Here is a 27,991-nt window from a genome sequence, read left to right as displayed (position 1 = left end):
CTTGTGACTGTAAAAAAAATTATCTAATTTAAATGGTAGAAATGCTCAAGGGATTAAATAATTTGCATCTTCAATGTTCCGTTGTAATTCTGTCAACTCCAGTCTGTGAAGGACAGATGTCTTGATGTTTAGGTCAGAGACCTTTTTGTAAGAACACAGTGTAAGAAGTGAATTGGTTTTTTTCTTAGGCTGTTAAGTGATTGTTTAGCATAGTGATGGAGAACTAGGCTAGTGAGTGGGCCAAAAAAGTGGCCCGCTTCACTCAGTGGGCTGCGAGATTGAAATAGGCATATAGACCTAACGATGATCCCATGGATAAAATTAAATACATTTATTACACGCTGAATATTTCATAAATAGTTACAGAAAATGCTTAATCAGTTCATCTATTTATATAACTGTCATCCATTTTAACGGATAAAAATGAAAAAAATACTGCACTTGCATACCTGGAATTTGCAGACCATTACGATTGAACCATAGCAGCACTATGGATGCAGAGCCCTCACAATCAATATTGTGTGCAATCGGCATGCACCTCACTTCACATATCCTTGCTTAACGTGCATATCACTTTTAAGAAAGGGAAAAATACTACATTGATGGAAACCAGTGGAATCTGGCAACCCTGCACGTGGGCAACATTCAACAAAATGCACTCAGAACCCTGATAGGCCGCAGGTTGCCATCCACTGGTTTAGCAAGATGCAAGAATAGTAAGGCAAAATCTTTTAAAATGAACTGGTTTGATCTCCCATTAAAACATCAGTTGGATGTGGTCCTGCACATACATATATTTCTTGTCAATTATCAAAATTCATTTCCTGTCCATGCAAGACAATTGTCAAACTTGGATAATGTATCCATTTGTGATGGAGGAGCGTTGCGTTGGATAATTAATCTTTCCATGTGGTAATTTATTAACGGAGATGATCCTACTCACATAAACCTTTAACTATAAATGAATTATAAATCTTGAACTATAACTGAATTATTTGAATTACTGTAGGCATTTAACCAATGGCTGGCGTTTGTAGCAGTAGATTGGAATTGCCACTCCTTCCTCTTAGATGGTTTGTGTTTTATGAACAGGTCCAATTCTTGGATGTTTACAGGAGGCTATTAATGGAATTTTTCGAACAGAAAATGGGCGCGATCCTACGGCCACGCTGCACCGGAATTGCAGCTCGCCACAGTGCAGCATGGCCATGGAAAGCCGGGAGGCCCCGCTCCTGGATATACCCGGCTCGCAGCGCCTCGCGAGACATTGCAAGGTGAATAGCTCCCACAATGGGCGGGATCACTTTTTGGCAAATCTGCATATTAGAGCGAGGCAGTAAGCCGTACTCTAATGTGCAGATTCCCGAGGTACCTTGGGCTTTGGGATTCAACCCCTTCACCTCCGAGACTTCGGGCGGACGCTGTTTGGTACTGGCTTGGTTGGTGGTGAGAAGGGCCCTCCCTGTCAGATTCTTCATGCACACCTGAAGGCTCTGCGCCAATGCACGCTGCCCTCGGAGTGGCTGTGGGGGAAATGAGACTGTCTCACACCACCTTGTGGAATGTGCCTTTGCAAAGATGGTCTGGAGAGAAATGCAGTGGTATTTGTCAAGGTTTATCCCGAGCAGCTCTGTGACACAGGACTCTGTGCTCTACGGACTGTTTCCAGGGGGACACACCGAGACAAGCATCAACTGCTGCTGGAAGGTCATCAACTCGGTGAAAGATGCTCTTTGGTCTGCCCGAAACTTGCTGATCTTCCAGTGCAAAGAATTGTCCTCGACCGAATGTTGCAGACTGGCACATTCCAAGCTCCAGGACTACGTGCTGAGGGACGCACTCAAGCTTGGGGCAGCTGCCGCCAAGGCGCAATGGGGAAAGACCACTGTGTAAGGTCTTTCCAGCAAATGTACACCGAGGGGCGGGTAACAGTGTAAACCCCCCCTCGGTCTGGGCCACCAACACTCCAATGTATAAAATAAACATGACAATGTAAATATTTAAGAAGGAATTGTAACGTAAAGAGTGATATGGGTATAATATCAAAATTGAATGGAAGAAAGTCAAGGCAATGTGTAACTCTGATAGAAATGTACAGTCAAGACAATTCAAAATGTTCTGTAATGTTTACGATAAATTTTATGAATAAAAAACAAAACAACACGTCCCACAAACGGTCATCAACTCGGTGAAAGACGCTCTTTGGTCTGCCTGAAACTTGCTGATCTTCCAGTGCAAAGAGCTGTCCTCGACCGAGTGTTGCAGGCTGGCACATTCCAAGGTCCAGGACTACGTGCTGAGGGACGCACTCAAGCTTGGGGAAGCTGCCGCCAAGGCGCAATGGGGAAAGACCACTGTGTAATGTCTTACCAGCAAATGTACACTGAGGGGCGGGTAACAGTGTAAACCCCCCCTCGTCTGGGTCATTAACACTCCAATGTATAAAAGAAGCATGACAATGTAAATATTTAAGGAAGAATTGTAACGTAAAGAGGGATATGTGGGTAATGTCATCCCAATTGAATGGAAGAAAGTCAAGGGAATGTGTAACTCTGATGGAAATGTACAGTCAAGACAATCCGAAATGTTCTGTAAGGTTTATTATAGATTTTATGAATAAAGTATATTTTTAGTTAAAAAATAAACTGGTCCCCACAAACGGGGACCAGACGGAATGGCACTTGTGGGGGTCTCCAAGGAGATAAGAGGCCCCCAGCTGCATGGCCTTGGGCAGAGTTGATACCCTGGCAGTGCCAGTCTCCCATATTGCATTCTGGCTTGGCAGGGACGTCGAGGGTTGTTTTGGGGGCCTCTGAGATCGGGACATCATTTACAAATGTCATCCTGATCTCTCGCTACAATGGGGAGCTCCGAACCATTGTAAAAAAAAAAAAAAGGGTGGGGGGGCTATGAACAGCCTCGGCTGCGCATTTCCCGTTCGGGTTCCTTATTCAAAGAGAGTCGTGTTGCATAATCATGTGTTTCTTGGCATTGCGAGTGCTGGGAAGTACGTGACTATATGCGCTCGCTAGGGGACTTTGCTCGCTTTTGGGAAGATCGTGCCCAATGGTGGTTCCAGGCACACAATTTACATGCAGAAACTAATGGTTTAAAGTTGCTAACCTGCCAATTTAAAAAAAAAAGTCAACTGTCTTCCTTCTATTATGTAAATTTGTTTAATGGTACGTTGTGCATTCATTCTTATTTTAATGTTGCTTTTGTGATGATTTGTTTAAAGCAAATAACCTAGTATTTAAACCGCTGGAAATGGTGTAAATCTGGGCAAAAATCATTTTCTGAAGGTAAAATCAATGGAGCAGTAATTTCTTCAGAAAGACAAAGTGGGCTGCCTTGGAGTTTGTGCAAATGGTTGCTGTGACAACAATGTGACTTGGCCCTGTATTTTATGTAAATCCAAACCCCAAAGTGCTGGGAGTTTTAAACTGCATACACAAGAAGCTCTGTTTGGTAGCATTGTATGGTACTGACGTTTAAATGCATCCGTGGAGTTATTCTCCATGGTCCAGTATGTTGATGCTCATTTGGAATTTATGGTGTCTGCTGTACACTGAAAAGGTATAGGGTTGCTGAAAGTGAAGTAGTTTGAGATTGAATAATACATGTGTGTCTGCAGTTATATATTTGTTTTCTGGAACAGAGCAGTGATCATGCAGAGGAACTCCAGAAGCCTGCAGTCCAATATTATCTTTCTAATTGTATAGAATTTGAACTGCACAAATCTGTTTTAGAAGGGCCATGAGCATCAATTATGTTGCTCACATTGTTATAACAGAACAATTTATCAATATAGCTTTAGCTTGGATAGTGTGTGGGGCAGAGATGAATTTGTGAGTTGCTTATTTTTAGACTGGCTGCTCAGCTGTAGTCCGTGCACGTCAATGTTTTGTATTCAACTGAGTCATACAGTGGCAGCATCAAGAAGTTTCTCCAACAACTAAGCACTTTTGATGAGCTTTGGTACTGCTTGTTCTGAAGCATTTACATCTATTGAACAAGATTTATTCTTCCAGCTATAATCCTGTACTGCACTATCATTGTGTCAGGGCAAGTTTAATTTCTCAAATGTTTGCTTTCTTCGAAGTATGCTTTTTCTGACACGGTAGGCAACACTTGAATAATGCATGATTGGCTGTTGAGACCTAATTACTATTGACATCAAGAAAACTACTGGTGTAAAAAAGAAGTTTAAATTTGCGTTATTGAAACAGTGCCATGTAGTTCTCTGGCACTGCGGTCCGTTAATCAGTCATATTGATTTTATATTTAAAAATATGTTTTTAAGATGGCTTCTATAGGTTGCACCATTAATATTTTTCTATAAGCTGCCATCTTTTGTGCACTTGCTTTAAACTGTATATTAACCACATTTTCTGTTCATTTAATGTTTGGCCTGTCTGGCAAAAAAAAATTATTAGTCTGCATTTACAATTAATGATTGACTATAACTCTTGTAGTTAATCAGTTAGTTTAGGAAGTGAAAATATTCTTTCCTTTAAATTATATCTGTGATGTAAAAGATTGCTTTTAAAAGATGACTTGACCGTGGGTCATATTTATTCCCTGCAGTTGAGTTGACTTTGATGTGCTAGAATCCTTAAGATGAAGGAGGCCATTCAGCCCATCAAGTCTGCACTGACCCTTTGAATTAGCACTCTACCCATGTCCACCTCGTCCCAGCCCCAGAACCCCGTAACCTAACCTGCACATCCCTGGATACTAAGGGGCAATTTAGCATAGTCAATCTACCTAACCTGCACAGCTATGGACTCTGGGAAGAAACCTAGCACCCGGAAGAAACCTACACAGACACTGGGAGAATGTCTGCGTGGAGTTTGCACAATAAAGGCCGGAATTGAACCCAGGTCCCCGGTGCTGTGAGGCAGCTGTGCTAGCCACTGTGCCGCCGTGCTGCCCATGTTGGGAGTACCAAAAGTTTCTGTTGAGATCCCTGAAGATGTAAATTTCATAATTTTAAAGGGTGATTGTGCTAAACATTCCTGATTTCACGGAGTGGATTATTTTCCATACCTTGCTTCCCCCTACATTATTTAGTAGCACAGTGGTTAGCACTGTTGCTTCACAGCACCAGGGACCCGGTTTCGACTCCTGGCTTTGGTCACTGTCTGTGTGGAGTCTACGCATTCTCCCCATGTCTGCGTGGGTTTCCTCCAGGTGTTCTGGTTTCCTCCCACAAGTCCCGAAAGACGTGCTGTTGGGTGAATTGGACAATTTTGAATTCTCCCTCAGTGTACCCGAACAGGCGCCGGAGTATGGTGACCAGGGGACTTTCACAGTAACTTCATTGCAGTGTTAATATAAGCCTACAAATAAAGATTATTATTGTTATTCTGCCCCACATCCTTTCACTACCTCTTTCCCCCCCCCCCCCCAAAAACTTCTCGCATTTGCCAAACTAGCCCTCCAAATCTTGGGCGAAATTCTCCGCCAACGGCGGGATGTTTGGCGCCAAAGCCGGCGCCAATCAGACGGGCATCGCGCCGGCCCAAAGGTGCGGAAGGCTCCGCATCTTTGGCGGCCTAGCCCCAACATTGAGGGGCTAGGCCGACGCCGGAGGGATTTCCGCCCCGCCAGCTGGCGGAAATGGCGTTTGTTTCCCCGCCAGCTGGCGCGGAAATGCGGCGCATGCGCGGGAGCGTCAGCGGCCGCTGTCAGTTTCCCGGCGCATGCGGGGGAGCGTCAGCGGCCGCTGTCAGTTTCCCGCGCATGCGCAGTGGGGAGAGTCACTTCCGCCTCCGCCATGGTGGAGGCCGTAGCGGAGGCGGAAGGGAAAGAGTGCCCCCACGGCACAGGCCCGCCTGCGGATCGGTGGGCCCTGATCGCGGGCCAGGCCACTGTGGGGGCACCCCCCGGGGTCCGATCGCCCCGTGCCCCCCCCCCCCCCCCAGGACCCCGGAGCCCGCCCACGCCGCCTGGTCCCGCCAGTAAATACCAGGTTTGATTTACGTCAGCGGGACAGGCAATTCCTGGGCGGGACTTCGGCCCATCCGGGCCGGAGAATCCAGCGGGGGGTCCCGCCAACCGGCGCGGCCGGATTCCCGCCCCCGCCCAATCTCCGGGAGCGGAGACTTGGGCGGGGGCGGGATTCACGGCGGCCAACGGCCATTCTCCGACCCGGCGGGGGGGTCGGAGAATGACGCCCCTTGTTTCTGATTTTTTTACATACGGTATTCGTTGATCTTGGGTGAGGAAATGAAGAATATTTACAAGATGTCAAAGCAGTGTTATGTTCACATGCATTGTCATCATGTGAAATTAGTTAGGACACATCCTTATGGGAAGAGAGTGCTGATTGGTTGGCAAGTGGACTCTGGTAATGGTGTTGTCATAGAGAATGCACCAGTTAATAGTAATTGACAGTTAATTGCCAAGCATTTTGAAATTTAAACCAGGCAGTTTGACTCCAGTCAAGGCATTGCCTTGGCGGATGAGCCTGCAAAAGGCTCACTGATTTTGTTTAGCTGAAACGGCGCAATGTCTGTCTGCATAAAACAGGGCCTTGTCTGGCTTCCAGTACACGCAACAGTGCCACACTGTGAGCCCAGCTGATTATCTTAAGTGGGTTGTCAGCATGATTCTTTAGCAAATGTTGTCCAGTCATTGAACCCAATGTTAGATGCTGGGTTTGAGTTTGGCAAGCACAGGCCAATTGGGTAAGGTCTGTGCCTTGCCCGTTGTGACTGCAGAAGGAACATACGGTTTGATATGAGCCGCCAGTCTTTGGGACATCCTATGTACTTCATGCTCTCATCACACTAGCACTGAAGCTCATCCACAAATAAATAATGTAGTATAAGAGTCCTTCTTGTTTACTTTCTTTGTTCCCATTTCTTTTATTTTATCAATTTGGTCCGTGGACCTATAATCGGGGTGTGCCTTCAAGCAAAAGACTTAAGTGACACAGCTTGCTTGCCAAGACACTATGTTCCCAGGTTTTGTGTTTGGGAGAGAAGCCAGACTCTTTGGCACCAAGTGGTTCCCAGAACCAGGTTTGGAGGGCATTTTGTTAACTGGCAACCAATGGGTTGGCCAGGGATTGTGTTCTGCCTGATAATGGTCAGTGATTACTTCCTGTGTGATGCTTTCTGAGAGAAATATACAGCGTGTTTAGACCTTGAAGTGAAAGAATCTCCCTTGCTCTCGTGAAAGAAGAAGTACCTGAACTTCAGAAATACCCTTTCCACCACCCTTCCCCTGTGTAGTATGTGTATAGTCGGTTACATTTTCTGTCTGTTTAATTATAATACTGTACATACATCATAATAAAAGGTGACTGTATTTTATTGAGCCCAACCAAGAACCTCGCGTATATAAAATTTAATTCCAACTGTGTTGTGACTCCGGACCAAGTGGGGCTGGAATTAACCGCGCACTAGGACACGGAGTCATGACCATGTAATAGGCAGAACGTCTTTTTGGCTTGACAACAGCATTTTGTTAAAGGCGAAAATTGTTACTGCATAGTAGCAGTGTGCAACAGTTGAATTCACTTGCTCACATTTTTGGGATATCTTGCCCTTCCAAGGTGATCTGAGGTAGACTGAGCAGTCTCTGGCCAATTCATGAGTTTGCATGATCTACAGCGTGAAATGATCTGATCAAAGTAGCAATTATGCCTTTGGTGCACCCTATTTCAGCATCAAGCCTGCATGGTGAGCAAATGGCTCGAGGCCCTATTTCAGGGCGCTGATAAGACCAGTCTTGTAACACATAAAACTTTTAAGAATCTCAATGCATATATTGGCCAGCGAGGGTAGGTTTGTGATAGACAGTGGTAGAGAACCCCCTGGCAGATTTCGGGGAGCTCATTTGTTCCCATCTCTAATGTGAATTTTTCATTTCAACTCTCCACTCCGCTCTCACACTCAACATCGTAAATGGCATTACCTAATATTTAACTACGTGAGATCACCATGAAGATAACAGTATCGCCCCTTGTGATCAGAATCAAATATTCATGTTTATCGCTAATGCGTCCACGGGTACCTCTCCAGTATACTTGAAGATGAACTAAGCCAACTTTAAGCTGCTTTTCTATTTTGGGAAAATATAAATATACATGACTTTGGGCTGCTCTCTTCAGCAGCAGTCCCAGCAGCTGCCACTGATGCCTTCCTGGCAATGCCAGGATCAATGAGCTGCTAACACTTCCAATGCAGGACATCTCCAATGAGAGGTGAAAATCCAACTCCAACATTAGTCTGCCCACGGTGCTTTATGGCTACAAGGCAGGTTGGAGTATGCCATCAGCTCCCCCCACCCATTGGCTTTGTCCCCACAGCCCTAAGAATCTTTCTCTTCAGATAATTATTCATTTACATTTTGAAAGCCATGATTGAATGTGCCTCCACCACTCTCTGGCAGTGCTTTCCACACCCTATGCACTTGCTACATTCTAATTACTTTCTGCTTAAAAATGTTTTTCCTCATGTTACCATTGCTGCTTTCCAATCAAGGTGCAATGTGAAACTTTAATCAGAAGCTATTGAAACAAATTCTATTCCTACACATTTATTTATGGACCACTAGGATAGCTAAATTCAGTATCCAAATGTTTTTAAATCTTTTAAGCGATGCAATCCTAGTGCTGTTTTTTCCCCATAACTTTTTATATATGCGTTTTATGTTGTGGATGTTGGTTCCAGTTTAGTATTACAGCAAAATGTTCCATCTTCATCTCCCTTCTCCTTGGCCCCATATTCATAGAAACGTTATAAAGCTTCACTACCAAAAATAAATAAAAGGCCAGCTCACCTTATTGTTGTTACCTTGCAGCATCCCAAGATGACGACTGTTTCTGAGTTGGAAGAGGTGATCCAGCAGCTTCGGCAGCAACTCCAGGAGTCAGAAAGTGAGCGAATGAAGGCAGCTCAGTATGGGCTAGAGCTGCTGAAAAATGAGGCTGAGCTGGACAACAAATTGACAGAAACGACAAATGAATTTGCCACTGTCAGAGAGGTACTGTGTGTAAAGATAAGTTAATACAATGAACTGGAAGTTGAACCCCCCCCCCCCCGCCCCAACCCACCAACCAAGAAAACATTTTCTGTTTGAATATTAACAACCTTTCCCCAGGCTGTTGCAATAAGTCACTGGAAGATAAGATCATCTTGATATTTCTGTCACTAGTATTTTGTACTGTATTGATGATGAGAATAAGATCAGAAGAACATTTTGGAGGTAACTGATAAAACTTTAAGGGGAGAAATCATCAGAATTGTAATTACAGGGTACCTTTCCAGAACCCTCATTGATCAATTTATTTTACCAAACTTTTTCCGCCTGCCTACCCCTTCCTTCTACTGTACCATAAGGTGTGCTATTATTTTCACCGTCTCGCTTTCATGATGACCTGAATGATAGGTTTGTTTTTCTATGAAATAAAAAAATTCTCATTTTGTGATTTTTAAATAGCTCTTGGAGCAAGAAAAATATTCATTGCAGCGAGAGGTGGAACTCAAGAACCGCTTGATGGACAGTTTGAATTCAGATATTGAGAGCATCAAACAGCAACAAAAAGCTCAGCTGAGTCAACAACTGGAACAACAAGAGCGAGTTCATGGTCGCGAAATCAATGAGCTGAAGAGCAAGGCATGACATAATTTGAATTAACAAGATATATAATTAAGTTTATCTCTGCAATGTTTTTAAGTACTTTACTTATCATTTTAAAAATGAAAAATACCTTTTAGGCGTCCAGTGCAATTTCTTGATCAGCAGTCTTAAGAAAAGAATCTGCTAATTAATTCTCATTAGATCTTTCAGGCTGCCATCCTCGAGTCCTATGAGGTTTTATGTTTTCCTTGCAGCAGGCTGTGCAAGACCTGTGCACTGGCACAATGTAAAAAATCATTGTGTCAGTGACTTCGAACAGAGATGGCCAAGCTGCATCTCCTGAGAAGCATCTGGCTTTTTGTTAAAATATGGGACTGGATTCTCCATTTTTGGGCCTATGTCCCCAAGCCATCGTTAAAACTGGTCTTTTACGTCAAGAAAACTGGCGTCAAAAGGCCACAGATTTGCCCCCGGACTTAGTCCGCAGCCATCATACGAGGTTCCCGAATGGCAGGACCATGTTAGAACTACGCCGTCGGGAATTCGGCCGGTTGGGGATGGAGAATAGCGGGGCGGACCTCAGGCAATGGCCTGAGGCGGTGGATACTCTGTACGCCTATTTTGGGAGAATAGCGAAACGGGCTGGTCCCGATTTCGTGCCTGGAAATGGATCACTGCCCCGTCGCGAACGTGATTTCGGTGTCGGGGTGCGGAGAATCCAGCCCAGGATTTTCTGCAATTCAGACATTCATCCTGATAGTGAAATGCAGAATGGCACAAAGAATGTGGACAATCTTCCTTTTAGTCTGACTAGGATAACAAATTATTTTTGATAAGCTGCCAAGTAGCCCAATTCATTTTTATCCCAAATGCCTCATCAGGGGGCTAGGCCAGCTGAGCAAATTGGGCACTTGAAAAGTAAATTGAATCAGGGTGTGGCAAGAGCAACAACTGGATTGCACATAGTGGAAACAAATGGTAATGTTACTTAACAGTGCAAACTAGGTTCATGGAACAAAATAGATACCCCGGTGAAGTTACATCAAATGAGAGATTTGTAGAAGATAGCAAGCAAAATTTCTTGTCCGTCATCTTTGTGCCTGTTACAGTTACTGAGCATAACCTAGTACATTTAAAATGTTTAACTTTAGTCACAGCTCATTTCCTTTCTAGCTTTCAGATGTTGGATGTATTCAGGCCCAAATCAAATTGCATCCCCATGCCACTGGTTGGAGGATATAGGATGAGGCTAATCCACATTTTTTTAAGGCTAGGTTTGGAAAGGAGAGGGTTTGATTAGGAGACAATGGAATGGATTAAGAGCAATGTATGTTCCTTTGGGAGGGTAATGCCTTTTGAGAATCTTCCAGTTCCAATAATGGTGCCTAATGAACTGTGGTCCTTGGAAGTGGCATTTCAAGTATAATTGCTGCAGCCTTTGTCCTTCTAACTGCCAATGCATGACAAAAATGTAGCTAGGGAGATGCAGAGGTAGCAACATCACCTTGGAAAGAAGAAATGTCTGAGACCCAACCAAGTATATCTCTCTCTCTCTCTCCCTCTCTCCCACCCTCTCTCTCTCCCTCTCTCCCCCTGCTCGCTCTCTCCCCCGCTCTTTCTCCTCTCTGTGTGTCTCTCTCTCATTGGTAGAATAAAGACATTGGAAGATTACTTTTTATTTTTGTATGAAATTGCACAGGTTCTCCTGCACGAGGGCAAAAATGTGATTAAATAGTTGACTTACACATCACAATTAAATTTCAAAAGGGTGCCTTTGAATATACATCTTTAAAATAGACAGGAGCATCACGAGCTTCGTGTGGGCAGGGAAAGTTCCGAGAGTAAGGAGGGGGTTCCTTCAGCGTAGTAGGGACAGAGGAGGATTGGCACTACCGAACTTGGGCGATTACTATTGGGCCGCCAATGTGGCAATGATACGTAAATGGATGATGGAGGGTGAGGGAGCGGCGTGGAAAAGACTGGAGAGAAAGTCCTGTAAAGGGACGAGTTTAGAGGCGCTGGTGACGGCGCCGCTACCGATCTCACCTAAAAAGTTTACCACGAACCCGGTGGTGGCGGCAACATTGAATATCTGGGGACAGTGGAGGCGACAGAGAGGGGTGCGGGGAGCACTGGTGGGGTCCCCAATCAGGAACAACCATAGGTTTGCCCCAGGAAGAATGGATGGAGGATTTCAGAGCTGGTACCAGTTGGGAATTAGGAGGGTGGGAGATTTATTTATAGATGGGACTTTTGCGAGCTTGGGAGCATTGGAGGAAAAGTATAAGTTGCCCCGGGGAAATTTCTTGAGATATATGCAGGTGAGGGCGTTTACTAGACAACAGGTGAGGGAATTTCCGTTGCTCCCGACACAGGGGATACAGGACAGGGTGCTTTCAGTGGTGTGGGTCGGAGAGGGCAAGGTGTCAGAGATTTACCGAGAGATGAGGGAAGAGGGGGAGGAGTCGGTGGGCGAACTAAAAGGAAAGTGGGAAGAAGAACTAGGGGAGGAGATAGAGGAGGGTATGTGGGCTGATGCCCTAAGCAGGGTAAATTCCTCTTCCTCATGCGCCAGGCTTAGCCTGATTCAATTTAAGGTGCTACATAGAGCACACATAACGGGAGCAAGATTGAGCAGGTTCTTTGGAGTGGAGGACAAATGTGGGAGGTGTGGCGGGAGCCCGGCAAACCATGCACATATGTTTTGGGCGTGCCCGGCACTGGAAGGGTATTGGAAGGGAGTGACGGGAGTGATTTCGCGGGTGGTGAAGGCCCGGGTCAAACCAGGCTGGGGGTTAGCTCTATTTGGAGTTGCGGAAGAGCCGGGAGTGCAGGAGGCGAAAGGATCCTACTCATGTGGAAGGAGGCGAAACCCCCCGGACTGGAGGCCTGGGTAAATGATATGGCGGGGTTCATTAAACTGGAGCAGATAAAGTTTGCCCTGAGAGGATCGGCTCAAGGGTTCACCAGGCGGTGGCAGCCATTTCTCGACTACCTAGGGGAACGTTAGAGGGAAGACAGATGACCAGCAGCAGCAACCCAGGGGGAAGGGGGGGGGGGCTTAGTTTAGTTTAGGTCAAAGATAAAGGGGTTTTGTTACTTGTGTATTATAAAAAATTTCTGTATTATTGTTGCGTTTGCTTTGTAAGAGGGGAAAAATTGTTGTTTGGGAAAAAAATTTCAATAAAACATATTTAGAATATACATCTTTATTACTAGTTGGAAAAGCAGAAGTCTGAGCTGGATGAAGCACAGCTTTGTGAGAAGCAGCTGAGACACAAACTGGATCACCAGAGTGAATTACTTAATGCTAAAAGTGAAGAATTGAGGAATCTATCTGAGCGTGCGCAGGAAACCATGTCATCTGAAGTGATGAGCCTTCAAGTGGAGAACATGGAACTTGAAGCTACAAAGGTATGGGATTGGGATTTTAAAAATCCAACAACTACTTCATTTATTTTCACTGGTCTGGTTCACATGCAAATAAGCAAAATAGTTCTCCTAACTCTGGTGGTTACCTACAACCCTTCACCATGGAAATACGACAAACTCCACAGAGAATCCTTCCTGATCCCTTGTTCCTGCCATAATTCAGCACCACACTGACAGAAATAGCATCCAATCTGTTGGTGCTTATTGGTGCATAAATGACCTAACATTTAATGACTAAGTTGCAAAATACCTTTTTCTATTCACAAGCATACTTTTATATATATTTTGAGTATTAAAACATTTTCTAGACTGTTTTAACACTTGTTTTTGATTAGAGCAATCTGGAAAAAAAATCTAATTTGAATTTTAAAGGTTTAAAATATTACAATGCAAATTTTACATTTCTAAACTGATCTATTTACTGAAGCTGTTAACTTTAAACTGTGTATTTGCTTTTAGCAGTTTTACTTGGTTATCAAAAAAGCAGAAATAAATCTGGGGCTGAATTTGTCGCTTCACGACGCAGGAAGTGAGAACCAGTCCCTCGCTGGCGGTGACATGAAGTCACCGGCGAATCCATGCAAAACTGTCATTTGCATGGATTTTAATGAGTAGTGGCTTGGACTCTTCATGCTCCGCCATTCATAGATGGAAGTCCCGTAGGCGTAAATTAGTGCAAGTATTTACAAGCGGGAACTGGGCACCATGGCTGCGGAGGGGGAGCGGGAGGCTTAAACTTTGAAAAAGCCTCAAATTGTCGTGCCAGCATGGGCAGGAGTGGGGAACGACTTGGTGCCAAGTCCGTGGACTCTGGGTGTACCCCTCAGGATTAGGGTGGCCTGACTCAGATCGCCATTGCTGCAATATGTGTTTTAAACTCACCTCTATGGAACCTACTTACAGGCTCCTTGCTGCTCTCACTGCTAAATGCTCACTATGTCTTGTGAATGCTCAGAGAGCCTCTGCTCATCTGGGAGCCCACCCATGCTGCCCCTCTGGACAACTCTTATACCCCAGCGGTATCTTCAAGGGATAGACGTGGCCAAGCTCAATCAGGGGCTCACCAGGTGTTGGCACTCCTCCGAAGCGCTGTCCCATTGCAGGGGATTAGCAGACCTCATCCCAACCAAAGAACACCTGCATCGTGGCCTTTGGAACCTTCCTGGGGTCACTGCCCCTCTCTAGGCAGAGGACTCACCAGTGACCTCCAACCCCTCAGGATCAACAGATATCTCCTGCTGGTGAGGCTGACAGCGCTGACTGCCTTTGCAACCACCGCCCTGGTGCTGTTAACTCCTGCTGGTGAGGCTGACAGCGCTGACTGCCTTTGCAACCACCGCCCAGGTGCTGTTCAGGAGAGCGGGCTTGAGTCTGTGGCCCATCCTAGAGAAGAGAGGTGTCCCTCCTCTACTCACTGGCATGGAATTGTAGGCCCAGCTCGGACATCCGAACTTGGGTGCAGGTCTTCAGTGAGCCATCTTTGTGGCTGCAGTGAGTGTGTAGAAAATGGAGCGCTTAAAAACAGCTCCAGCTGTCAAACCCTTGGAGCTAATTCCAACCTCGATGGTTAGAACACCCGCTAGGTCAGGAATTGCTCTCCATTCATGATGGCAGAGTGTTACTTCCGTGCCTGAACCAAATCCACTGGGCTACATGGTGGCACGACGGACTCTGTGTCATCCCCCACCTCGCACTCCTGGCCTAGTTGAGGCCCGGAACGGTGTGGGCCTCTGGCCCTGGCACCTGCCAGTGCTCTGGCAGACTTTCGTTGGGAATAATAGTCACTAATGGCCTACTACCACAGGAACAAATAGTCTCAGAAGGGATTCAACAACTTTGGGAGGGAGATAGGAAATAGGCAACAGAGGGGAGGCACGGTGGCGCATTGGTTAGCATGGCTTCCTCAGCGGCGAGGACCGGGTTCGATCCCGGCTACGGGTTGCTGTCCGTGTGGCATTTGCACATTCTCCCCGTGTCTGCGTGGGTCTACCCCCACAATCCAAAGATCTGCAGGTAGGTGTATTGGCCTCGCTAAATTGTCCCTTAATTGGAAACATTTTTTAAAAACAAAGGAAAATGGGCAACAAGACAACTGAAAGGAGATATTTGTTTAGCATTAAAATATTTTGAATGTGAATGAAACCTTTAAAATGATTGCTGAAGTTCGATCAACATTACAGTAAAAGGAAACCATCTTGAATTGAAGCTATCTTTCCATCTGAAAAGTTTATAGCATTATAACTGAATATTTTTCAGATCCTTTCCGTGAGTCTGAATTTGATCACAATTGAACATTTTAGTTTTGTGGATTAACAGGTTGGGTATTACCAAGATGAAACTAGTACGAATGAGATTTGAGCTATTCTTCCTCTCCTTCCAAACTCTCTCTCGCATCCATGTCATTGCTTATCAAGAGGATAAGCAGCTGACCTCCCAAGCCTCTAAATGTGCAACTGGCAGCCCTCAAACCATTCTATGATATGTACTTAACATCCACAAATGGTAGCATGGCTGAAAACATTCTTGGTGCAAACCTGTATGTGGTACACTGATTCAACACGGTGTTCTGGAATGTACTTATTAGCTATAGCTTGCTGACAATTACCATAATTTGTTGCAGATTTTGAAGTGCATTATCTCTCATTCAGGGCAAACTGCAGGAAGACCTTAATGAAATGATGTACCATCAGGAACAGTTGGAGTTGACTAATAATAATCTTCAGCGCCAGGTTGAGCGACTGCAAGAGGAGAAGGAGGAACAGGAGAAAGAGACTGTTTCATACTGCAATGCATTGGAGGTGGCCACATTTATTTGTATTTCCAAAACTGATCATTACTTACAGACTGAAACACATTGAGATCGGACTGGATCCAAACTGGCTGTAATCCAAATTCTGACGCATTATGTAATACACCTAAATTGCTGCTGCCTAATTGTTGAGATGTTAACCAGCCTGACCTTGGGTCTGTTTCAGAGCATCACAGATTCAAGTTCATGTTGAATGCACTGAATATGTCCAGGACAGCTCCACTTAGCCAGTTATTTTGTATTATTTTAAAAACTAGATTATATAATTTTTGTATATAGTACAAAAGTGATGCTCACTGGATGTATAGAATACGAAGGAATATCTCAACCAGTTTTCAACTTGCAGAATGCTCAGGTGCATATTCCTAATTTGTTTCTTGTATACTGTCTGAATTGAATTGCTGCTCACCATGATTTGGCAAATCTGCCATGGCAGCTGCTTCCTCTGTATTCTGTCTGTCTTCACAGTACCTCTGGTATGTGGTGGATGTGGGATGGAATCTGGGGCGGGATTCTCCGATCCCCCGCCGGGTCGGAGAATCGCCGGGGGCTGGCGTGAATTCTCCGGCACCGGATATTCGGCGGGGGCGGGAATCGCGCTGCGCCGGTTGGTGAGCCCCCCCCCCCCCCCCCGGCGATTCTCCGGCCCGGATGGGCCGAAGTCCCACTGCTGGAATGCCTGCCCTGCCGGCGTGGATTCAACCACCTCTCTTCCCGGCGGGACAAGGCGGCGCGGGCGGGCTCCGGGGTCCTGGGGGGGGCGCGGGGCGATCTGGCCCCGGGGGGTGCCCCCACGGTGGCCTGGCCCGCGATCGGGGCCCACCGATCTGCGGGCGGGCCTGTGCCGTGGGGGCACTCTTTTCCTTCCGCCTTCGCCACGGTCTCCACCATGGCGGAGGCGGAAGAGACCCCCTCCACTGCGCATGCGCGGGGATGCCGTGAACGGCCACTGACGCTCCCGCGCATGCGCCGCCTGGCAAAGTCAGTTTTGCGCCAGCTGGCGGGGCACCAAAGGTCTTTCCCGCCAGCTGGCGGGGCGGAAATCAGTCCGGCCCGGGCCTAGCCCCTCAAGGTTAGGGCTCAGCCGCTCAAGATGCGGAAGATTCTGCACCTCTGGGGCGGCGCGATGCTGGACTGATTCGCGCCGCTTTTGGCGCCGGTCGGCGAACATCGCGCCGATTGCGGAGAATTCCGCCCCTGACCTTTGATATGCTGTCTGTGGATCACATAATCCTGACTGTTCAAGGGTTCGTCAGTTTCAATGTGGGCAGATACAGTATTGCACTTGCCCGAGTAGAAGACTTTGCCTCACACCATCCTTCCTTGATCTCTAGGGATTCAAATTTGTTTTTATTTCTTTAGAGCCAATCATGTTATTGAATAATCCAATTGAGTAATCTATTTCTTCATGGGGATTAGAAATTGTTTTAAGCTTGAAATGCTTTGGCATCTTCCTTTACCTCTTTATATTGTGTAGGAGGTAGTTTTGGATGTTTAAACCATAGAGCCATAAGTTATTTTGAATTACTCACATGGGTGATTGTTGTTGTGGTTCTTTTCTTTTTTTTCAAACTTAGAGTACCCAATTCATTTTTTCCAATAAGGGGCAATTTAGCCTGGCCAATCCACCTAGCCTGCACATCTTTTGGGTTTGTGGGGGTGAAATCCACGCAAACACTGGGAGAATGTGCAAACTCCACATGGACAGTGACCCAGAGCCGGGATCGAACCTGGGACCTCGGTGCCGTGAGGCTGCAGTGCTAACCCACTGTGCCACCGTATTGCCCTTGTTGTGGTTCTTTTCTATAGGATACAGTGATTTTATTTTTATTTAGCAATTTGCTCATATGTAAATCTCAAGTGGCTAATACAGTTTTAGTGGGCAAGAAATTATTCTTCATTTCTTTTGTGTAGAATGACCAAGAACAATAATGACCTCGATAATCCTAAGCATTTAACATTCTTTTTGTTCAATTTCACAATTTTAAAAATCCCTCTTTTATGATTATTGGACCTGAAGATTATTGCATCAGGCTTTGAAAGAGCTATAACATGGCCATGTCCCAGAGCCTATTCTCTTGGTAATCTTGATTAATGTAGCCAAATTGGTAATAAGCCTAAGTATTCAATGTGAAAAGATTGATTAGTTTCTGGGCAATTCAGAATTTTTGTAACTGATGTGAATTTCTTGTCTGCTTAACTGCAGAAAGCACGAGTGGCTAACCAGGATCTCCAGATCCAGTTGGATCAGGCACTACAAGAGGCTCGTGATCCCAACAGTAAAGGGAACTCTCTATTTTCTGAGGTAATGTATTTCGGATATTTCCAGATACCAGGGGCGGGCTTCTCCGACCCCCCGCCGGGGGTGAATCCTGTCCCCGCCGTGTCCCGAAGTCTCCGCCACCAGAGATTCGGCGGGGGCGGGAATTGCGCCGGTCGGCGGGGGCGGGCCCACCCTCGCTGATTCTCCTGCTCGCAATGGGCCGAAGTCCCGCTGCTGGAATGCCTGTCCCGCCAGCGTGGATTAAACCACCTTTTGAACAGCGGGACAAGGCGGCGCGGGTGGGCACTGGGGTCCTTTGGTGGGGGGGGGGGGGGGCGCAGGTCGATCTGGCCCCGGGGGGTGCCCCCACGGTGGCCTGGCTCACGATCGAGGCCCACCGATCCGCGGGCGGGCCTGTGCCGTGGGGGCACTCTTTTTCTTCCGCCTTCGCCATGGTCTTCACTATGGCAGAGGCGGAAGAGAGCCCCTCCCCTGCGCATGAGTGGGGATGACGTCAGCTGACGCTCCCGCGCATGTGCGGACCCGTGTTGCCCGGCAAAGACCTTTCGGCCCCGGCTGACGTGGCGCCAAAGGCCTTTCCCGCCAGCCGGTGGAACAGAAACCGCTCCGGAGCGGGCCTAGCCCCTCAAGGTGAGGGTTTGGGCCCTCCGCACCTTTGGGGCAGCCCGACGCCGGAGTGGTTCCCGCCACTCCATCATGCCGGGCCCCCGCCCCGCCGGGTAGGGGAGAATCCCGCCCCAGTAGTGAGTAGCTTTTTAACAAGTTTCCTCCCCATAAGACTCCAATGGTGTAGACCCAGATACAAATTTGATGTTCCTCTGTAAGGTAAAAGTCGTGCATTGTTTATTGAGTGAATTTATGCATGCGTTCATTCTCCATCTACCATTCCCTTGCGTGGAGGCTAGGTAGGCCACCAGCTTCCAGGTTTTTGCCAGTTCTGTTCCATTTGGTGACTGTACTTAAACATTCAGACTAGATTTGAAAGCTCATTGAATTGCACATTAAAAGAAAAAATGGGGCTATACCCACTTGAACGATGTTAGATTATTTGGGGGACAGACTGAACTATGCAGTGTGTAGACGACTGAAGTACAGGATGTTGTGAAAAGATTTACAGTTGTGTTCTGTTTAGGTGGAAGATCGTAGGGCAATGATGGAGCGACAGCTTATTGGTTTGAGAATCCAGTACCAGTCGTTACAGAAACAGCATGCATTTTCCCGTCAACAGCTACACCGAATGAAGGTACTGTTTCCATGATATAAGTTGATGTATAATGTGGATACAATCTTAAATTGTATATTGCGTATTGCCAGCGGAGTTCAGTGATCTGCCTCCTGAATGGTTGATGTGCTACATCTCATGGCAGTTTTTCATCCACATCATTTTGGTCCATATTAGCAAGTATTAATTTTGTGATGTCGGATGTTTCCAAATAGTACATTCATTGCTCGATGTTCTCAGCCAGTTGAAGAACAGCATTAAAAAAAATATTTTCTCATTACTAATACAGAATTAAGACATTTTGGGCTGTTCTGTCACCTCCTTTAGGGAAGGCCTGTCAAGTTACGTGCCACTCGGGCACCATGCTGGATAGTAGAGGGCCTTACCTGGTATCCAGGCCACAACTGGCTGGTAGCTGTACGAATGGCAATGCCATTTGGGAGGTAGTGGCTAATGCCAGTACTGCATTCACTGGGTGGTTAACAGTGAGCCTGAGAGACTTCCGGGTGCGGCGATGACCAGCTGAGTCGCACGTTTTGGCAGCTCCCTGTGAAACGGACTTTTGGGCTCTTGATAGGAGCCCCAACGGCAATTTTGACGGCTAAAAACACTGTGCGGTAAACCAGAAGGGAATCCCCCCTGGATACGGATGGAAAAAGGAGGAGAGAGTGGCCAGATTGCAGTGGATCCTTTAGAACAGCGGCAAGGAAGGCAAGCAAAAACCAAGATGGCGTCGGAAGGTGGCAGTTTAACATGGGGCCCTGAACAACAAGAGTTCTTGAAATGCTGTGTGGAAGAGATCAAAAAGGAAATGAAGAAAGAGCTGTTGGCCCCGATACTACAGGCGATCGAAGGGCTAAAGGAGGAACAAAAGACCCAGGAGCGGGAGCTTCGGGTCGTGAAGGCAAAGGCAGCCGAGAATGAGGACGATATACAGGGCCTGGTGGTGAAGACGGAGACGCAGCAGGCACATCAGAAACGATGTGTGGAAAGGTTGGAGGCACTGGAAAACAACGCAAGGAGGAACAACCTGAGGATTCTTGGTCTTCCTGAAGGTGTGGAGGGAGCGGACGTCGGGGCATATGTGAGCACGATGCTGCACTCGTTAGTGGGAGGAGAGGCCCCGGCGGGTCCGTTGGAGGTGGAGGGAGCATACCGAGTGATGGCGCGAGGACCGAGAGCAGGAGAAATTCCCAGAGCCATAGTGGTGAGATTCCTCCGTTTTAAGGATAGAGAAATGGTCCTTAGATGGGCAAAGAAAACTCGGAGCAGTAAATGGGAGAACGCGGTGATCCGCGTTTATCAAGACTGGAGTGCGGAGGTGGCGAGAAGGAGGGCGAGCTTTAATCGGGCCAAGGCGGTGCTTCATAAAAAGAAGATAAAATTTGGAATGCTGCAACCGGCAAGACTGTGGGTCACATATCGAGGGAGGCACCACTACTTTGAGACGGCGGATGAAGCGTGGACTTTTATTGTGGAAGAAAAACTGGAATGAGCGGGTTATTAAAAAGAACGTTCGAACAAAGTGGTGGGGCGAATGTGGGGGGCAAAGAGGGGTTTTATGTACTAATCCTGCGATGTGGTAACTTTTCTCTCTCCCACAGGTGGTGATGGGGGGAGGAGGGGAGGTGGAGGAGATGGGGCGTTGGCCATTGGGGGCGGGGCCAAGGGAGAAGCGCGGGCTTGGTTCCCGCGCTATGATAATCATGGCGGGAATAGAGAAGCAGGAAGGAGGGGGCGTCGCACGGTGCGAGCCGAGGTCACGGGGGAAGCCGAGGTCAGCCAGAGTTTGCTGACTTCTGGGAGCAACATGGGGGGAGTAATTACGCTAGCGGGGGATCTAGCGGGGGGGTGGGAGGGGGGAATTACTGGGTTGCTGCTGCTGGGGAGAGGGGGGAGCTGGTATGGGAGAGGATGGGCGGGGGGGCACCGCCTGGGGGAGATACAGCTGCGTGGGAACCGGGTGAGGAGCTGGAAAAAGGTGATGGCTAATCGACAGAGGGGGGGGGGGGGGAAGCCCCCCAACACGGCTGATCACGTGGAACGTGAGAGGGCTGAACGGGCCGATAAAGAGGGCACGGGTACTCGCGCACCTTAAGAAACTTAAGGCAGATGTGGTTATGTTACAGGAAACGCACCTGAAACTGATAGACCAGGTTAGGCTACGCAAAGGATGGGTGGGGCAGGTGTTCCATTCGGGGCTAGATGCGAAAAACAAGGGGGTGGCTATATTAGTGGGGAAGCGGGTAATGTTCGAGGCAAAGACTATAGTGGCGGATAACGGGGGCAGATACGTGATGGTGAGTGGCAAACTACAGGGGGAGACGGTGGTTTTGGTAAACGTATATGCCCCGAACTGGGATGATACCAATTTTATGAGGCGGATGCTAGGACGCATTCCGGACCTAGAGATGGGAAAGCTGATAATGGGGGGAGATTTTAATACGGTGTTGGAACCAGGGCTGGATAGGTCGAAGTCCAGGACTGGAAGGAGGCCGGGAGCAGCCAAGGTACTTAAAGATTTTATGGAGCAGATGGGAGGTGTAGACCCGTGGAGATTTAGCAGACCTAGGAGTAAGGAGTTCTCGTTTTTCTCCTATGTCCATAAAGTCTACTCGCGAATAGACTTTTTTGTGCTGGGTAGGGCATTGATCCCGAAGGTGAGGGGAACGGAGTATACGGCTATAGCCATTTCGGATCACGCTCCACACTGGGTGGACTTGGAGATAGGGGAGGAAACAGGAGGGCGCCCACCCTGGAGAATGGACACGGGACTAATGGCAGATGAGGGGGTGTGTCTAAGGGTGAGGGGGTGCATTGAAAAGTACTTGGAACTCAATGATAATGGGGAGGTCCAGGTGGGAGTGGTCTCGGAGGCGTTGAAGGCGGTGGTTAGAGGGGAGCTGATATCAATAAGGGCACATAAAGGGAAGCAGGAGAGTAAGGAACGGGAGCGGTTGCTGCAAGAACTTTTGAGGGTGGACAGACAATATGCGGAAGCACCGGAGGAGGGACTGTACAGGGAAAGGCAAAGGCTACATGTAGAATTTGACTTGCTGACTACAGGCACTGCAGAGGCACAATGGAGGAAGGCACAGGGTGTACAGTACGAATATGGGGAGAAGGCGAGCAGGTTGCTGGCACACCAATTGAGGAAAAGGGGAGCAGCGAGGGAAATAGGGGGAGTGAGGGATGAGGAAGGAGAGATGGAGCGGGGAGCGGAGAGAGTGAATGGAGTGTTCAAGACATTTTATAAAAAATTATATGAAGCTCAACCCCCGGATGGGAGGGAGAGAATGATGGGCTTCTTGGATCGGCTGGAATTTCCCAAGGTGGAAGAGCAGGAAAGGGTGGGACTGGGAGCACAGATCGAGGTAGAAGAAGTGGTGAAAGGAATTAGGAGCATGCAGGCGGGAAAGGCCCCGGGACCGGATGGATTCCCAATCGAATTCTATAGAAAATATGTGGACTTGCTCGCCCCAGTACTGACTAGGACCTTTAATGAGGCAAAAGAAAGGGGACAACTGCCCCCGACTATGTCTGAAGCAACGATATCGCTTCTCTTAAAGAAGGAAAAGGACCCGCTACAATGCGGGTCCTATAGACCTATTTCCCTCCTAAATGTAGATGCCAAGGTCCTGGCCAAGGTAATGGCAATGAGAATAGAGGAATGTGTCCCGGGGGTGGTCCACGAGGACCAAACTGGGTTTGTGAAGGGGAGACAGCTGAACACGAATATACGGAGGTTGTTAGGGGTAATGATGATGGCCCCACCAGAGGGAGAAACGGAGATAGTAGTGGCGATGGATGCCGAGAAAGCATTTGATAGAGTGGAGTGGGATTATTTGTGGGAGGTGTTGAGGAGATTTGGTTTTGGAGAGGGGTATGTTAGATGGGTGCAGCTGTTGTATAGGGCCCCAGTGGCGAGCGTGGTCACGAATGGACAGGGATCTGCATATTTTCGGCTCCATAGAGGGACAAGGCAGGGATGCCCTCTGTCCCCATTATTGTTTGCACTGGCGATTGAGCCCCTGGCGATAGCGTTGAGGGGTTCCAAGAAGTGGAAGGGAGTACTTAGGGGAGGAGAAGAGCACCGGGTGTCTTTGTATGCGGACGATTTGCTACTATACGTGGCGGACCCGGCGGAGGGGATGCCAGAAATAATGCGGATACTTGGGGAGTTTGGGGATTTTCCAGGGTATAAATTGAACATGGGGAAAAGTGAGTTGTTTGTGGTGCATCCAGGGGAGCAGAGTAGAGAAATAGAGGACCTACCGTTGAGGAAGGTAACAAGGGACTTTCGTTACCTGGGGATCCAGATAGCTAAGAATTGGGGCACATTGCATAGGTTAAATTTAACGCGGTTGGTGGAACAGATGGAGGAGGATTTCAAGAGATGGGATATGGTATCCCTGTCAATGGCAGGGAGGGTGCAGGCGGTTAAGATGGTGGTCCTCCCGAGATTCCTCTTTGTGTTTCAGTGCCTCCCGGTGGTGATCACGAAGGCTTTTTTTAAAAGGATTGAAAAGAGCATCATGGGTTTTGTGTGGGCCGGGAAGACCCAGAGAGTGAGGAAGGGATTCTTACAGCGTAGCAGGGATAGGGGGGGGCTGGCACTACCGAGCCTAAGTGAGTATTATTGGGCCGCTAATATTTCAATGGTGAGTAAGTGGATGGGAGAGGAGGAGGGAGCGGCGTGGAAGAGATTAGAGAGGGCGTCCTGTAGGGGGACTAGCCTGCAGGCTATGGTGACAGCCCCATTGCCATTCTCACCGAGGAACTACACCACAAGCCCGGTGGTGGTGGCTGCACTGAAGATTTGGGGACAGTGAAGATGGCATAGGGGAAAGACTGGAGCCTTGGGGGGGGTCCCCGATAAGAAACAACCATAGGTTTGCCCCGGGGGGAATGGATGGGGGATATGGAATGTGGCAAAGAGCAGGAATAACGCAACTGAAAGATCTGTTTGTGGATGGGAAGTTCGCGAGTCTGGGAGCGCTGACCGAGAAATATGGGTTGCCCCAAGGGAATGCATTCAGGTATATGCAACTGAGGGCTTTTGCGAGGCAACAGGTGAGGGAATTCCCGCAGCTCCCGACACAAGAGGTGCAGGACAGAGTGATCTCAAAGACATGGGTGGGGGATGGTAAGGTGTCATATATATAGGGAAATGAGGGACGAAGGGGAGACTATGGTAGATGAACTAAAAGGGAAATGGGAAGAAGAGCTGGGGGAGGAGATCGAGGAGGGGCTGTGGGCAGATGCCCTAAGCAGGGTAAACTCGTCGTCCTCGTGTGCCAGGCTAAGCCTGATTCAGTTTAAGGTATTACACAGGGCACATATGACTGGAGCACGGCTCAGTAAATTTTTTGGGGTGGAGGATAGGTGTGCGAGGTGCTCGAGAAGCCCAGCGAATCATACCCATATGTTTTGGTCATGCCCGGCACTACAGGGGTTTTGGATGGGGGTGACAAAGGTGCTTTCAAAAGTAGTAGGAGTCCGGGTCGAACCAAGCTGGGGGTTAGCTATATTTGGGGTTGCACAAGAGCCGGGAGTGCAGGAGGCGAGAGAGGCCGATGTTTTGGCCTTTGCGTCCCTAGTAGCCCGGCGCAGGATATTGCTAATGTGGAAAGAAGCCAAGCCCCCGGGGGTGGAGACCTGGATAAATGACATGGCGGGGTTTATAAAGCTAGAGCGGATTAAGTTCGTCCTAAGGGGGTCGGCTCAAGGGTTCACCAGGCGGTGGCAACCGTTCGTCGAATACCTCGCAGAAAGATAGACGGAATGGGAAAAAGAAGGCAGCAGCAGCGGGGGGGGGGTGGGGGGTGGGGGGTGGGGGGGGGGGGGGGGCGGGGGGAGGGGAGGAACCAGAAGGACTCTCAGGGTTGTTAATATATACTGTATAGTATGTATAGGTCGTTGCTACGGATAATTATATATTGGACTGTTAAATTATATTTTTGGAGAGTGTTACTTGTGACAAGGCAGTTGCCAATTAGGGCTAGTTTTCATTTTTGTTATTTATTATTTATTCATTTTTTGTTTATAAAATAGGTCATTGTTATTTGTGTTGTTATAATATTGTGTAAAGGAGTACTGTGTTGGTTGACCAAAAATTTTCAATAAAATATTTAATAAAAAAAAACAGTGAGCCTGAGAGTCTTGAGTTACAGGAAGATATAGACGGGATGGTCAAATGGGCAGAAAAATGGCAGATGGAATTTAATCCTGGCAAGTGTGAGGTGTTATATTTTGGAAGGAGCAATTTGACCAGCAAATATTCAATGAATGGAACCACACTGGTAAGTCCTGAGGAACAAAGAGAACTTGGCATGTTTGTAAATAGATCTCCCAAGGCAGAAGGGCAGGTTAATAGGGTGGTGAAAAAGGCATATGGTACACTTGTCTTTATCTAGCGTGGCCAAAAACAAGGCTGTCAGAGTTGTATAGAACATTGAGGCCACAGCTGGAGTACTGTGTGCATTTCTGGTTGTCATATTATAGGAACGATGTGATTGCAATGAAGCGGGTGCAGAGGCGTTTCACTTGGATGTGCCTGGGATGTGACCTGATTGAGGTGTAGAAGAACATTACGCAGGGAGTGGTTGGGTTTGGTGGTGGGGGGGGGGGGGGGGCGGTAGGATTAGTTATGGGTGGGATTATTTTGAAATGATATTTGTTGTATGTTTTTTTTAACCTTGTTATGATGAAATATGTTTCATCATATTTGGGTGGGGTTACTGGGTTACAGGGACAGGGTGGGGTGTGGGCTTGGGTAGGGTGCTCTTTCCGAGGGCCGGTGCAGACTCGATGGGCCAAATAGCCTCCTTCTGCACTAAATTCTATGATTTGAGTCTACAAAATATGTTTCTTAATAAAAATATATATATTTAAATACTTTGAAGAAGAGCAGGGAAGTTATCCCTGGTATCCTGGCCAATATTTATTCTCGATCAACATCCCAAATAGATTACTATTGGTCATTATCACATTGCTATTTGTGGGAGTTGGTTGAGCACAAATTGGGTGCTGCAATTCCTACATTAAAACACTGACTCTACTTCAAGAATACCTCATTGGTTGTTTAGTGCTTGGAAATGTCTGTTCGTTGTGAAAAGCACCTATAAATGTCTCAACAAGCACTCTTCAGTTTTATTGTGTAACCCAGGACCTATCATGTTAATTGTGTCCCTGGACATGATGTGCTTGCTGTTGTGTCCTTTTACTGGACTTGGTGCTTCCCTGATTTTTTGCCAATGCATCCTCTGGAGATCCCACCTTCGTCCCCCTCTCGCTTTCCATTGATGTGTGATGTAAATCTATGATCCGGATCAAATAATGTCCCCTGCCTGACTGGATTGGAGGATTCTGGTTTAAAGTGGAGAAAACAACGGGAGCTCGCATCGCTTACCGTTTTCCATGTGCTGGAATCTGCTCTATCCACAAATCAATCAGAGCCAACAAAGATATTTGGTAAATACCAGAAGTGAAATGTGAATTTCCAGCAAACTAGCTGGTGGCTCAAAAAAACAGATAGTTAGCAACTGTGCTCAGTGTGCTTTAGTTTGTCATGAGAATACAACCTATGGAATATTATAGTTCAATTTGAATTGCAGAATATGATTTCAAAACATTAAAAATCATGAAATCCAGTATAATAAAGAAAATGCTGATGTATTTATTTTCCTTTTAAACAGCCACCTTTCCTGGATGACACGGCGGTGCAGTGGTTAGCACTGATGCCTCATGTGCCAAGGACCCAGGTTCGATCCTGACCCCGGGTCACTGTCTGTGTGGAGTTTGCACATTCTCCTCATGTTTGCACGGGTCTCACCCCCCACAACCCAAAGAGTGCAGGGTAGGTGGATTGGCCACGATAAAATTGCCCCTTAGTTGGGGGAAAAATAATTGGGCACTTTAAATTTCTATTAAAAAACACTGCCATCATTCATGTGTATTTAAGTTGTCAGGCTTTTTTTGAGACTGATGATGAGTTTTGTAGATTGACATGTATGGTGATGACTTGAAAGTTTACCTAGTGAATAATTGTTCAAATGCTCTGAGCAATATAATGAATTGGTTTCTACTTTCAATCCCCTTCCTATTTGGCCCTTGATTAGAATACCAGGATATGTGCAAATGGCCCAAAACATGAATGTGTCTGTATGTGCTTCAAAGCATTGCATTAGCTTTAAACTCTGCTTTTGTCTCTTGCAGGAGCAGTATTTATAGAAAATAGAAAGGCAACTAACTTTAAAGCTTCAAACATCTCCAATAGATTATGCTTTGTTGGATTTGCTTTTGTGAAGAGTCTTAAGACAGCAGAAACATTTGCAGTAATGCCTGATGGGCTTAATGTCTTCAGGGCTCTTAGATAGTTTTGTATTTTTTTATTAGGTCCAGATAGCCACGATGTTACAAATAAAAGGCTTGCAGTCGGACCCTGGACAACTAGAGCGCTTGCAATCAATGCTTGCACAAAAGAACAATGAGATTCAAGCTCTGGTTGTAAAACTGCGACGCTTAGAGAAAATGGAGGTAAATAAAACTATTTTGTGCTATATGTGACAATTTGGGATCTAGGCCTGGTCATTCACTATTTCCTGCCCTGTTAAAAACAATAATCTGAGTTTTCAAATGCATATGGAAG

The 27,991-nt window shown here is 47.0% G+C and overlaps 1 protein-coding gene across 4 annotated transcripts in view; it reads left to right on the top strand.

Annotated features, from left to right (window-relative positions):
* The window catches only part of spdl1 (spindle apparatus coiled-coil protein 1), a 56,123-nt gene that overhangs the window by 6,436 nt on the left and 21,696 nt on the right, over window positions 1-27,991 (top strand). For 2 of the 4 annotated variants that reach the window (XM_072472906.1, XM_072472909.1), the window contains exons 1-8: window positions 3,514-3,576; window positions 8,815-8,997; window positions 9,454-9,630; window positions 12,814-13,008; window positions 15,675-15,824; window positions 18,042-18,140; window positions 19,252-19,362; window positions 27,739-27,879. In XM_072472906.1, coding sequence (XP_072329007.1) covers window positions 3,529-3,576; window positions 8,815-8,997; window positions 9,454-9,630; window positions 12,814-13,008; window positions 15,675-15,824; window positions 18,042-18,140; window positions 19,252-19,362; window positions 27,739-27,879 — 1,104 coding nt within the window. In that variant the 5' untranslated portion in view covers window positions 3,514-3,528. Of the gene's footprint in view, window positions 1-3,513; window positions 3,577-8,814; window positions 8,998-9,453; window positions 9,631-12,813; window positions 13,009-15,674; window positions 15,825-18,041; window positions 18,141-19,251; window positions 19,363-27,738; window positions 27,880-27,991 lie in introns of those variants that run through there. The other 2 variants (XM_072472908.1, XM_072472907.1) reach the window with 1 other exon arrangement.

This window comes from Scyliorhinus torazame, chromosome 13, assembly GCF_047496885.1.
Source record: "Scyliorhinus torazame isolate Kashiwa2021f chromosome 13, sScyTor2.1, whole genome shotgun sequence".
Classification (NCBI taxonomy): Eukaryota; Metazoa; Chordata; class Chondrichthyes; order Carcharhiniformes; family Scyliorhinidae; genus Scyliorhinus; species Scyliorhinus torazame.
This window is presented reverse-complemented; position numbering and strand designations above follow the sequence as displayed.